The sequence below is a fragment of the Salminus brasiliensis genome, chromosome 3, assembly GCF_030463535.1.
Source record: "Salminus brasiliensis chromosome 3, fSalBra1.hap2, whole genome shotgun sequence".
Lineage (NCBI taxonomy): Eukaryota > Metazoa > Chordata > Actinopteri > Characiformes > Bryconidae > Salminus > Salminus brasiliensis.
The window spans coordinates 39,381,802-39,396,485 of NC_132880.1; the positions used below are offsets into that span (position 1 = coordinate 39,381,802).

Here is a 14,684-nt window from a genome sequence, read left to right on the forward strand (position 1 = left end):
TCTCGCTCTCTCTCAGGAAGCAATAGAAGTAGGCTCCTCTCTCACTTTTCCATCAGGAGTGAGTTTAACAAGCTTTCTCTCCTGCTCTTCTCTCAGAGGTGAGGCCTTGAAGGTTCCTCCCTTGCTTCTCCCTGGTTGAGGAGTTCTTTTTATTTAAAATTTCATACAATGTCAATACAATACAGTTTTTCTAATGATTCCAGCTCAGTGCATGGAAATCTGCTGCTCTTATTAAAACAAGTTTGTTTGCAAAATGAGACACTTGCCTCTTAACTGACTGTGACACTTGGCCAGCAACGAAATATTTGCTGAAGCTTTGTGCTCTGTTGCACACATGCAGGGTTGTTGTATCTATTGTCCGAATGGTGCCTGTGGGCATTGTCTCTTTAAAAAAACAAAACAAAAAAAACAGTCGTTCTCAGACTGATAGGCCAAGTTGAGCCACATGTGGTGAGGAACTGTGTAGTCCCTGTGGACATAGCAAACCTATTAGTGCTTTTTCACTGTGGTAACTATTCATAGAGCTGTTCATCCTCCATCATGATGCCACCGCATGCTTCTTCAGATACCCTTAGACCAGTAGTGCGTCTCCTGCTTCTCAATGTAGCAAACTACACTGCTACATGTCTCTCTGGCACACGGTAGCATGGCATTCAGGCTTTGGGGCAGGGTTTATTACTGTTCTCTTAGCTAAACTAACTTTGAAATGTCTTCTCTCCCCAGTGAGCTGAACTCGAAGCTGCAAGACACCCTGGAACAGATCGAGGTATGTGGCAAGATTTTTGTTCGCTGTGTTTTGAGGAGAGGCTGGAATACCAAGCATGCTTAAAACATCAATTAGCTGATGCCTCTTCAACGTGTAGCAGTCTAACTGTTCAAGTGAGGAAAGCTACCTACGCCTAAGGATGTTCATGGTTAACAGAGGGTCTGATTTTTGACTGAAAGCAAAAAACTTTACACCTTAAATGGAATCGTTCACTTCCCTAGTAGTCTTGGAATGCCGCTTGGGATGTGTGTGTGCCAGTATTCTGTCCCTCTAGCTCGGAGGCAGATGGATTGCTTTTTTCCCCTGAATAAATTGCTGTCTCTGAGGAGTGTGTGACTGTGTTGGAGCATATGAGAGCTCACACTCTATAACACATACAAGCACACAAACATCATACGCACGCACACACTTCTCCAGCAGTGCCGTCTGTCTGTGACGTGTCTGAATTTGTAAATAGGGTCCTAGGAGAGATCACATTAAAAGAAGCCCAGCCCTTCCCATCTTTCTCGCTCTCTCTTGCTCCCGCTCTCTCTCTGTCGCACATTTTCTCTTTTTTTTTTTCCATGTTGCACACAACACCTCCCCCCCCGCCTTTTTTTTTTTTCTTGAGAAGGTTTTCCTTCTCAATTTTAGATAGCCAATTACATAACCCAGTCATTAGTACTCTCCCCCTATCACATGTAATTCTCCTGACACGTGTAAATCTTCACACGTCTCCTTCAACCAGCCTCCGCCACTTCATGAACTGCCGCCAATGCATTGTCACCAAGCAAATAATGTACTACGAGAAAAGCGCAGAGTACCCAGCTCTGAAGCTAGCAGATGACTGTGCCGGCCAGCATTACACTGAAGTGATGTGTGGAGAGAGAGAGAGAGAGAGAGAGAGAGAGAGAGAGAGAGAGAGGGAGAGAGAGAGAGAGAGGGAGAGGGAGAGGGAGAGGGAGAGGGAGAGGGAGGGGGAGGGAGATCGATCGATCTACACACCAGGCCAGTTGTGCTCTCTCAGGCTCCGGCTGCTGATGGCAGGCAGCATGAACCAGCAATCCTTGGGTCGAAGTCTGCTGGACTACTCTGAGCCCCTCTCTCCCACATAGTCTTGAGATTCACATGATTGACATGACTTTGCAGTCAGTGTTTTTCACATATCAGCAGTTATAGACATTATGATGCATATTCAGAACTGCACACCCATTCAACCTCAGCATGATCAGTAGAACCACATAAATATTAGTCATCAGTACTGATTTTCTGGAGATGAAAATTAGATTAAACATAAAAATAATAATTGTTACTAAATGTAGGGGCAGCTGGAGCCTAAAGCTTAGAAAGCGGGTTGGACTGATTTAGTCCCCGGACGGTGGTTGAAGAAACAGTGCTTTTTCCTCCCTCAGCATTTCCCTTCAGCTGCTCCCTGTTGCTCCCGGTGTGCTGCTGTGGCTGCTAACTGCTCTGGAAGGGTGCTGCTCCAATTCACCAGTGTGTTAATGTGTGTGTTTACCACCACTAATAAGTTAAATGCAGAGGTTGAAATCGGTTGTACTGTTGTGCCGTGGCTGTAAAGTGACTACTTCTAAGTGATTGATCATATCAACTCTCATTTTATATGGTTGAATATTTAGCAACCCCCAGTAGTGCCTTACTGACTACTGCCATGATCACTTATCAATTTGGAGTTATCAGAACCTGACACCGGGTGTCAATATTGATATTGGCTCAGTTTCTTGGTTTAAACAGGAAACGATCCGTTTCAGTGATTCAGATTTACCTGCTTTGTGATCATTTTTTTATTCTCTGGCCTTTTTCCTTCTTTTAGGAGATTAGGTTCTCCCAGCCTTGAAAATCTTCAGTAGAGTTGTCTAAGGCAGGTGAGAATACCAGACCCCCTCACCTCCCTCTTTTTCCTTCCTCGACTACACAGGAGCAGCTGGATGTGGCCCTGTCCAAAACCTGCAAGCACTTTGACGTCTCGCACTACACCAAAGTTCAGCTCGCATACACACTCCTGGGCAAGACGCAGGTGAGTGAGTCATCAAACCTCATTCAGTGTTTGCCCAAACACCCCGCAAAATCCCACAGTATCAGTTTGATGAGATGAGTCATTCTTGGCATAATATTATCAGTCTGCAGGGAAGTGCCACTTTTTTTTTAACCTCCTTTGACAGATTCGCAAAAAGCTGGGACTGGAGTTAAAATCCCAGGCTGAAGCTTGCACATCACTGCCCCTCTGCCTTCACCAATTCAGCAGTGCATGAACAGAGCCAGTCCCTAGCCTCATGCCCCCCCCCCCCCCCCCCCCCCCCCCAAATACCCTGGTATTGATCTTGAGGATCAAACGTTTCCACATTCTGAGAATCAATCTGTGACATGCTTGTGTGATCACAGAGCCTTTTGATAAGAAAAAAAGAGAACGGAGAGAGTGGTGACGATAGGGTTCAAGGCTCTTCTGTAAGTGTTAATAGCTTTTTGTTCTTTATTTGTGCAGTCGATAGAGTTACTTAAGGAATTTAGTATGGGTATATTGAGACATCATCTGGTTTATCCTTAACTCCTTAGATCTTGTATATAAGCTCACACTTCATGACTCTCATAACTACATTACTGTCATAACTAACATCAGTTAGTTGGAACATCAGAATGGAACCCTGTTGGACACCACAATATATGCTAAACCAGAAGGTTACCAAATAACACTAATTTCCACATTGGGATTATTAACTGAATAAAATATTTGGCTAAAGGGGTTATTTGCTCTTGGCAAAGCACATTCATAAGCATGAATGTAGCACTAGCACTATATATATTAACATTCTTTTATATACTCATCCGCATTCTACAAACATGTAGCAGTCCATCCAGTACTTAGATACAGCCATGCGGCAAGCTAAAGAAAGTGCTGTCATTGTTTCTTTTGACTTATGGCCCCTGGTGTCTACTGCTTTCTACTTGTCATCTGAGCTTGTCCAGTGCCATTCATCCTGACCATCCCTGGAGAAGCAGCTAAGCCTGTTCTGATATGAGCTGCTGGTGGAGATGGAAAACTGCATCAGTGCATTGCAATGCATTGATCTGAAAGTGGTGATTCAGCTGCATTGATTTTGCAATGTTGGAATACTTACAGTGCCTACAATTAAAACCAGGTGCAGCACATCAGCTGCAAATGATTAGAACATGGTTGGAGAGGGTTTTGGAGGAGCCCGTTTTATTGTTGGAGACATTTTTACGCATCTGCTCTTGGGCTGCATTTGCTAGGATGGCTTGACCTGGTCATGTTTGCAGTTGTTTCTCTTGTAAATTATTTGGTCTGCTATGGTGATACCACTCACTTCAACAATCAAGACCAAACCAAACTAAATCTAATGTTTAAATAAGGCAGACTTCTCCAAAATCCTCTCTAACCTAATTGTAATCACTGCTTTATGGTCACTGTTTTGCTAAGTGGTCCCTATGTTTTGTAATGTGGTCGCTTTGGTGTTGATGGGTGACTGCTTTGCTGTTTGCTAGGGGTAGCTGTGATATGCCAGGTTGTTGCTAAGGTTTTGGCAAATGGTATCCAAGTTTCCAAATAACCCCAAAACTCCTGTATTCCTCTACTATGTACCTGTATTCCTCCTATTATGTAAGTAGTTGGATTACTCACGTTTGTGTATTCATTGCATTCTGAGGACCCATCCACATATATCCGAGTATTTTCTCTCTGGCTCCAACAGCATTTCTGAAAATCTCTTCATTCACACAACAACCCTAAAACCCTTGAGTGAGCATGCCGTCCCAGCAGGGAGTGCTAACGTCTCACAAAGATTGATGTTAGATTCATCAAAGAAGCAAGTGTAACAGCCAAAACGGACCTAAATACAACGCAAAGCCGACTGTGCTCAAAATTGCTAAAAGTGGTAAACCTTAAACATTTATGATTTATTAAATTGTTTCATAATCAAACTGAATCCTGGTAAGGTCAGACATTTATGCACATAGTTGTTGACAACTGAGATTCCACCTTTCTGAGCTTGTCTGCCTTTGTACACCAGGCTGCTTGACGTGAAGCACTGCATGATCATTGATGGATGCTAGTGGAGATGCTCTTGACAGCCATTAACTGACGAGCAGGAAGTGACAGTGGCTTCCTAGGCATATGGTGTGGTTTTGATGCTCTTTGTGAAAACGGCCCTCGAGGCTTGAGCTGTCGTCATCAGGAATAGACATTAGGCTGGATTTTGTAATAGACGCAGGCCTGTGAACCATCAGCCCCTTTCTTACGGTCTTCCTTTCTGGATAAGTGTTTTACCGACTGCATCTTTACCTTCCGCTGTCAGTGCTAAAAGCTCATCAGACATAAACCCTGAACCAGAGCATGTAATTCAGTAAAAGTTTCTTGTGTCCTTCTGCAGGAAAAAATAACCCACTTTGAGACCGAGTGACTTGTACTTTGCAATTAGCCTAATGAGCGAGGAGACTTTTTGCACCCCCGTTATTGATGACTGTTTTTGTTATTCTTCCCATTTTAATATGGCTAATGGATTGTTCCTTCTGCCTTGCTTTATTAATAAGCACCTGCCAATTTGCATCTTGTGCCATGGTGCAGTTGTCACCGTTTGTCGTTATTAGTCACATCTGAAGATTTCTGCCCTTCATGAATGACGTTAAAGCACTAATCTGATCCAGAAAGTCGGTTCTATCTTCCTCAAATCATCAGAAGTTTTTTTACGACTGTGAATAGAGTTCCCTAACCAAGAAAAGGCAGTGCTCTTGGTGGCTGCTTTGATTGAATCTGGCAGGATGCTGGGGAGGGTTGTGTTTCCAGGGCTGTTTTGGGAGAGAGATGTATAATTAAGTTGAAGGAAAGTGCTGGTTCTCCCTGGTGGGCCTGTAGCACACTAGTCTTGTTCTTTAATGACTTATCTACTTGGATATTGTGGGCTGAGCCAGAGTCTACCCACGGTGGCACCCTGTGAGTGGGCCAGCAGGGTGCCTGGCATGGGTCAGTTTCTCTCTCTCTTTTTTTTTTTTTTTTTGGCTACTGTCACCTGTAGCAGCCTAGGCGATATGAGCTGTGTGAATGGGGCCCTTTTGTATGTGCATGTTTGTTTTGGATGATCTAGTTGTGCTTCTCTTTGGTACTAATTGTGCAGCTTTGGAAGGATTCTTGCATTGCCTGAAGTAGTGCTCTCACATGATAAGAAGGCTGTGTTCACTGTGGTATTATTATTATTATTATGTGTGTATGTGGGAAAGAGAGCGAGTGTGATGTGGGGATAAGACTACATGAGATCTTCTCGCTTTGTTGCTGTGGAAGAGAATATGCCTAGGAGAAATCAAACATCTGATAACACTAACTGAACAAAACACTTTATTAATGTCTTGGTTATTATGTGCAAAACTTCAGCAGGCCTTTAATATGATTTCTGCATTACTGCAGATGCCTTTATTTTCTGCACATGGACTGAACACCTTCTCTTTTTCTGTTTCTCTCTCTCTTCCTTCTTAGACTGCTATGGATCAGCTTCACATGCACTTCACCCAGGCCATTCACAACACCGTGTTCCAGGTGGTACTGGGCTATGTGGAGCTTTGTGCAGGCAATGCAGACACCAAGTTCCAGAAGATGCAGTACAAAGATCTCTGCACGGTAAGGCCCCACACACCATCCTCTAACCCTGGCCATATCAGTCCCGTCTAAAGGCAGGTGGCAAGGTGGACAGCTCTGGTCCTGGAGGGCTGAGCACAGTTTGTGCTTTTCCTGCTCAAGCACACCTGATTCAACTCACCTGTTAATTGCCAGGTGTAGTTGGTCAATCAGCAGGAAAAATCAGCAAACTGTGCTGGACTCTGTTCGTTGCCTACCTCTGTAAATAATGCATGTCCTTGTGTAGAAATGGTCACATTCACACACAAAAACAATATGCTTGATGTGCAGCACAGTCCCAACATTGAGCTGTAGATCAGCAGAACTGTATTCTGTGGGATGGTGGTGATTCTTTCAATACTTTTGGGATGAGGTGGGGAGTTGGGAAAGAGGTGGGGTGGTAATCCTAATCATATTTCTTTTGTCTCTTAATGCAGTCAAATCCTCACAGCAATGCTTAGGAATCTAGTATAAAGCTAGTTTACTAGTATAAAGTCAGTTACTCCAACAAAAGATAAACTCTGAAACATTTTAATACCCTTATTTTTAGAAGAGACATTAAATGAGCAGATGTCCCAATACGTTTTTCCATATATTGTACATATCAGAAGCAGTTTCAGTTCTCTGAGTGGTTGGCTTTTTTTTTTTAATTTTTTTTTTTAATCTGACTAGCTGGACCTCGTTTAAAGTCGTTCTCTAATGTTCTCTGAACTTCTTAAGAAGGTCCAACCAAGTCAAGTTCCTCTGTCATGAGGCTTAATTCGGCCAGATCAGAATGAGTCACTCAGATCCTTAAGAGTTAATATTTCAGCGCTTAGATAAGCTATACAAAAGATATAAAATCAATTTCTGCTTCTTACTGAAACATTTACTGTAAGGTTCATCCTCACATGACCAGATTTATTATATTAATAGATCATACCGTGTGTTTTATGAATCTGGCGCAATGTGTTTAATAAGCAATTATTCTTTAAGCAAGGTTCTCATGGCTGTTACTTTCTAGAAGCATTACAGGCATCCCTTGAGGAGAAATTTTACCATCACAGCAGTGGTTACTGTATATGAATCAGGCATCATTATATTGTCTCGGGACTGAGTTAAAAGTCCCCAAAGAGCTCTGGACTTAAGGCCTTAAGATCATCCCAAACTGCTCCAACTTTTGTGCTTTTTACAAGCAGCAAATGTGCTATTGTCCCTCTTAAGGGACGGCACATTTGTCTAGTTATAGTGAGGAGAGAAAGGAGCATTGACACATTGCTCTGTGGAAGGGGAAGGCAAGTTCATTCATGAGCAAGTCGCAGAGCAATTAATTTGAGTTAATATGCAGGAATGGAGTCCTTGCGAGTCACCTCAGTGGCTTTTCTGTTCCGAAGGCAGCCAGAGCAGCTCTTCAGCCCAGCCTCTGAAAGGCTCATTTGCATCGGCCAGAAAGAAGGCTGTGCATCACAAAGTAGCACAGTTGTCCTCGGCAGACCACTTTATTACTTTCTGAAATGGAGTGAGCAGGTTTATCTGTGTGTTTTGTGGGGGTAATGGCAGCCAATACATGGAGCAACGTTGGGTGATCTTAAGACGTACCAGCAGCTAACAGAAAGTCAAGTGCTGTTGGGGTCATCCTGCCATGATTCCTCTATGAGCAGTTCTCACAGCCGTGGGTGTCCCGATTGTTCTACGTAGTTTTATTGCTCTGACTAAAAGGAAGGAAGGGTCGTTTTGGCTGTAAAAGAATGGTATATTTTCAAACTCTATAACCTTTAAGAGCTGAGCAGCAATCTGTGACTGCGGATTAAGAGGTCTTAATACTTGCTGTTCTTGGCGTAGTAAACTGGAGCAGTGAGTAGGAGTTTTCTCCACGTCCTGGTACTGGCAGACGAGCTCAGATATTTGGCGTGGTCTGTGGTCTACACCTGGACTTATCATATTACAGTGCCAGAGAGGATTTCATTGAAATAAACTGATCCGTGTTGAAGCATATGCTGATGTTCAGGTTCAGCCGGTGCAGTAAACAGATGTTTGCCACGGGTCTGCAGCAGTTCTGTAGTCGAGTCTAATGGTAACTAGTAGGTAATGGAATGGAAACAGAAAAGAAACCTGAAAATCAGAAAGGGTAAATGAAGACTGGGTAAATGTAGCCTGGTCTGTCCAATCTTGATTTCTGCTGAGACACACAGATGGTAGGATCAGAATCTGGCACCAACAGCTTGATTCTGTGGACTCAACTTGCTTTGTGTTAACAGTCAAGGCTGGGATAGGTGGTATAGTGTAGAGCTGTCACTATCGACTCTTTTTCTATCAATTTATCTATTGATTATTTTGTTTGACTAGTCAATTAATCTAAATTAAGCATTTAATTTTTTTTTTATTTTGACAAAACTGTAAAGAAAGGTTTACATATTATTTACAAAACTATAGGTTTAAACTACAGGTAAAGAACTTCAGGATACCAGTCAGCAATGCAGTGGGGCATTTACATTTCTTATTAATGTGTATGTCATCTAGTGTATTTATGCAATTCCCTATACAAAGAAATGTGCTGAAAACTTTGGCTGAATAGTGTATTGGATATACTTTATATCCAGTCAGGCCCAAAGTGCACAAACACACACACTGGCACTGTCAGTAAACCCAGATTCAAACCTTAATGTTTTCTCTTAGTCAGGTATTTAAATATATCACTTTAATAGCCCAGTCTCTGAATCTGAATCAAATTAATTTTGTGTGGGATGTGGTGGAATGGGAGTTTCACAGCGTGAAAGTGCTTCTAGAAAATCTGCAGGAATTGCATGACCCGTTATTCTCAACATGGACCAGAAGTTCAAAATACAAACCAAAATGAAACCTAAGACCTGGGCTTTTTCAGATGTAACAACAGAAACAAAAAACATGGCAATTTTTTTTGTCAATTCTCATCTGGTGTGTATTTTCTGTAATAGTATTTTAAGAACTAGTCAACAAGAAATTTGACTATGTGAATGTTTAAGAACATTTGATTTGCTGTATTTTCTTTGCTCAAGACAGATCCCACCACTGCCAGTGAGCATCAGATAAATGCACTTATAATAAGTCATAGTGTCACTTTTGTGCATTGTGATAGATCATGTGTAGCCTTTTAATAGTAACAGAAGTGCAAATATACAACTGTATGTACACTTTAGGGCAGTGATGGCTCAGCGGTTAGAGCGCCGGGCTATCGATAACAGGGTTGTGGGTTTGATATCCGGGCTTGGCAAGCTGCTACTGTTGGGCTCTTGTGCAAGGCCCTTCTGCTTCCCGGGCGCTGGAGTTGGCTGCCCACCGCTCTGGGTGTGTGTGTACTCACTGCCCCTAGTTCACTAGCGTGTGTGTGTTCACTACAACAGATCGGTTAAATACGGAGACCACATTTCGCTGTGCAGTGTACACTGTACAGAGACAAATACGGGCACCTTTACCTTTTTTTTTTTACTTGGACTCATTTATGCAGTTATTTAACCAGCCAATCGAATGGCAGCAGTGTAGTGTATACAGTCATGCTATCATGCTAATTTTTAACCCTCAGAATGGGGAGAAATGTGATCCCTGGACTTTTTAGCACAACACACTTTAATGTTTGCTCAGAATGAAAAAAAAAAAAATAGTAAGTGGCAGTTCTGTAGAAAGAAGCACCTTGTTGTTGCGAGATTTTAATAGAGAATGCCCAGACTCTTTGGAGCTGACATCAAGGCTACGGTAACTCTGATAATCTCACAATCCTGGTGAGTGGAAAAGCATCTTTAAAGGCACAACACGTCTAGCCTTGAGGCCGACAGAAGAAGATCATGTCTGGTTTCACTTCTTTTAGCCAATAACAGAAAGCTGAGGCTGCAGTAGGTACAGACTCTCCAAACCTGGACATTTAAAGACTGGAAAAAAATGTAGATCTGGACATTCTGGGTTTCATTATCTGAGGCACAAAGATGGTAAGGTCAGAATTTTGTGCCAACAGTTTGCTGGTGCAGGGGGCAGATAATGGTGAGGGGAAGTTCACACTTTTGAGTAATGTTTCCTATCATGGCCATTCCTTCATGGTCACAATTAAGAGTCATGAACATGGCAATGGCCTCAGTGGTCTTTTGTGGACTTTACTGGTCATTACATCTGACTCCAACACAGCAGCTTTGAGATGTGGTAGAACTTCAGAGAAATTCAGAGCATGAAAGCACTCAGAAATGTACACTTTCCAACAACTACTTTACAACATCCTTTGCTGTGGACGCTCCTGTATGCTGTTTTCGATGCTGTCCAAATGTTAGCATTGCAGGCTCTGTGTTAACCCTTCCCCTTATTTATGCATCGCCAATTCATCACTGGGTACTGTTGAATACCTTGACACCCAGGTGGCCTGAATTGATTCAAGGTATCATTTTCACATCACCTGCATGAACGATTGTGTTGTGTAGCGGCTGCTTGTGGGAGCCCCGTGTGTGTGTTAACGGCTCTGAATCGGAGCTGCTTGCCCTGTGCATCCAAAAACGCCCATCTGCTGAAACCTGCACAGCTTGACGTGTCAGCTTGGCCGGTAGAATCTCATTATTCTTCTCTGCGGGCAGATTGTTTTGAGATCAAAAGATTTAAAAAGGGGGAAAACGGCCTTTGTTGTCCCAGTGGAGGAAGCCCAACTGGTCATTCCAGTGTTCCTTTCAAATACGAGACCTTTTGATCTGTAACCGAGAAGGAAAAAATAATTCTCATTTAAGATGTGCCTTAATGTCAACTCTTGGCGAGTCTCTGGACTTGGGTACTCTGGTCATTTCTAGCAGCCTGTTGACTGAAACTAGAGAGCCTGACACCTGTGTCTTTCTATCAGCCTCTCCCTCAGCAGTGGCGGTCATAAAATAAACACAACGAGAGCTATGCTAATGGCAATCACTTCGGCACTGACCCTTGAACCCCGTTGCTTGAATTAAAATTTGACGTAACTCTAATGCTCCGAAGGTCACATCATAATGTGGAGCCGCGTATGAATTTTGCATGAAAGCGTCATTACCCAACCGCCGGCCCTCTCTCTGCAGACCTCTCGTCCACCCTCCTGTCCTGCGCTGAGCTTGGGCGATGCGTGACTGACTGAAGCTGCAGGAGTGCAGCAGCTCCACAGCCTCTGCTCTAGACCTTGCTGACTCACTAAAACACATATGTCTGTTTATAGCCTCCAAATGACAAACATCTGAGACCTAATTGCGGCACTTCAGCTTAATTGTGATCGCTGTGCTGTTCACCTTTACGGTGCTTGAATTGTTCCCGGTAATATTAATGTAGAGGACTCTTCATGGGCTTTAGTAAGGATCAGCCTTGGTAATGAACGAATGCGCCTGCTGCATGAAAAAGAGCTGGTATGGGCTTTATTATATGCTGACGCCACTGACATAATGTACCATATGGCATCGTTGTTGAGATCTAGTGATCATTTGTTGTAAGCAGGGCAGCCGCATGCTACTGGTATGGAAGACTAGCTTGGACCAATTGCTGTTCTTGCTTGCTCTGTGTTTTGGCAGCATTTTAGGGATGCACTGTATGTTGTGGGAACGCTAAGCAGCAGATGGGTTTGATGAACCAGTAGAATTGGCATCACTTTACTTGGATGGTCAATTTTACATGCTTTGTAGATGCTCACCTGACACTCAGCTAACATTCACATGAATGTCTTTTAAGTGCAGCTTAATTAACTGAACTCCAAGTTGAATGTAATTGACCGTCTATTAAATGTAAACTCTTGAATTAGCCCTAAATCATAACCCTAATCTAAACCTAACCCTAAAAGGATAAGATTATGGTTATGGTTAGGGTTACATTCAATAGAGATTTCCATTGGACTTAGAGCTCAGTTGCATTTAAAAGACATTCAGTGGAATGTTAGTTAAATGTCAGCTGAGCATCTACGAGGCATCTACAATGGACCTGAACATTCAAATCTCACAAGTGGGACCATAATCACCAGGGTCAAGCCAGGGCAAATTGTGAAAGGGTTAATACACACCTCTCAATTCAGCATACATGGGTATTGGACAATACATTCAACAGACTGGCGCAAATCAAGTACCTATTTTAGTTCCTTCAGAAAGTCTTCTGATTGATGCATGCCTTGAATGAATTGTGTGTGTTTGTGTGTGTGTGTGTGTGTGGCTCAGTGGTTAAAGCAGTTGTTTACAGGTTTGTGAGTTCGATACCCGGGTTCACTAAGCTGCAGCTGTTGGGCCCTTGAGCAATGCCCTGAACAACTCTGCTTCAGGGGCACTGTAGCATGACTGATCATGTGCTCTGACCCCAGCTTTCAACCTGGGAAAAATAGAAAAATCTTACTGCACAAGTGTAAATGAGGTTTTATTTATTTATTAATTATTTATTTACATTACCTCCGCCAGGGCCTCGTCAAGGCTCTGAAGCATTGTTCAAACTTTTGTTCTATCCTGTTGTAGCCTGAAATCTGAACCCATTTGTCTTTTAATGTTTATTATTATATATTTTTTTTAAACCTGAAGTAAACCAGATGCAGCTGTGTTGCCATGGTAACTGTAGACGCACTGGGATAGCCGGGGGGGGGGGGGGGGGGGTAGTGGGAGAGCTGGGTTGAGTAGATGAGAACGTCATTGTGAAAATAACCATTGTGATCATGCTATGATAAGAGTGCTATTTTCATCCACAGCGTTTGATGAGATGCTTTAATCATTTCTCATTAGAACATGAGTTATTTTTATTAATCAAACCTTTATTATATTATATTAGTTGTTTACCTCTTTGCATAAGATAAATTTGTTCAAAATAAATAAGTTAATGATTTGTGTTAGCCCCTCAGTCTGACATACCACCCTGTAACACGAAACCCGTTGTTTTGTCTGTAAATAATGTACACTTGCTTTAAATGACATCACAAATAGGAAGTGACCTCTTTCAAGCCTTTTAATAAACCAGGAAGGAAAAAGGACAGTTCTGTTATTCTTTTACTTTGCTTATTTTTTGTTGTTTTTCCCCAAATCAAGCTGAACCCAGCTACTCCATCATTTTTCCTCTATTAATGCAAAGAAAATGATGGTTCGAATTGATTGGCATGTGTGGTAGATTAAACCACATGAACTGCAGCCGTTGGGTTGGAAAATGTTTATTGGAGAATAAAATAAAATAATTTTTATGCTGTAGATTTCAAAACGTGGAGATGGGACCCACTTTGTAGAATTCTGCTTTGTAATTGTCATCTCCTAACAATGTTTGGAGATGACAATGTGACTTCAACATGCAGTCATAATATAAAAGCGCAGACTAATAGACATGAGGGGGTATTTCGTCAAAGCTATTGCATCTGGTCAATCTAGGGTTAAAAATCATGACACAGTATCAATCTGAAGCACGTTATACATTAAGAGAGTATTTCTACTCCTAGATCCCTGTGTGATTCAGCATTCACACCCTGTTGTGCTTTCTTTTCTCCGACCGGCCTCTTGATTGCTTTTCTTTGCTTTTCTTATTTTCACCCTAAGGGAAAGCAAAAAATGGGTCGTTTATATAATAAAAAAGGTGTCACAGAAGCACCACTGTGAAGTCGACAACAAAGTAGAACAAATTAAACAAACCTACACAACTCAACAGGCCCAAAAATCCTGAGATTTTAAAAACTAGAGTAACAAGCTTGTTCTGTGCTCTCTCATCACACGCAACTGTATTTGTGTTTACCCTCTTATTCTTCTTTTGCTGCCTGTTGTACACGCTTTTATACAAGCCTTGGAGGCAGGAAAGCGCTAAGCTCACTCTAGTGGCCAAACCCAAATGAGGCTTCCCAGGGTAGACGTTTACGGCTTGGATAACTTCTCACCAGGTGAGTTCGATTAAATGAGCTCTATTCAGTGGAGCTCAGCTAATGAGATGCCCTGGGGGAAGCATCAGCCACCAACCTCAGGGAACCATGCACACCCGTAAATACTCACACGTTTATTTGATGGCTATGGATCAATTTGCGGCCCTGTGGCCCTGTGCGGTTTCTGATGCTTGTTTTTGTTTACTCAGATAGCGTCTGGATTTGCTGTTTGCACTACGTGATCAAATACAGCTTTATATCTACCCCAGTGCTAAAACTTTATTGGAACACCAGTCATGAGGTTAGCCTGCCTTTTTGAACACATCCTGCCTTGACTTGTCACAGCAGGACCACAGAGAGAAAGCCTGATTTGCTGTTTACCGTCTTTGGCTTAATGGAATAGAAAGGCATCATTGTGTGGCAGATCTGTCTTGTTTGTGATCAGGTATAAACCGATTACATAACTTTTGCGGCAATCAGAATCCAGATCTGATTTA

At 42.5% G+C, this 14,684-nt stretch overlaps 1 protein-coding gene across 2 annotated transcripts in view; it reads left to right on the plus strand.

Moving 5' to 3' along the window:
• vps50 (VPS50 EARP/GARPII complex subunit) overlaps positions 1-14,684 on the plus strand; it is a 169,693-nt gene that overhangs the window by 56,406 nt on the left and 98,603 nt on the right. For both annotated transcript variants that reach the window (XM_072676101.1, XM_072676102.1), the window contains exons 10-12: positions 724-766; positions 2,685-2,783; positions 6,249-6,389. In XM_072676101.1, the coding sequence (XP_072532202.1) occupies positions 724-766; positions 2,685-2,783; positions 6,249-6,389 (283 nt within the window). The remainder of the gene's footprint in view (positions 1-723; positions 767-2,684; positions 2,784-6,248; positions 6,390-14,684) is intronic.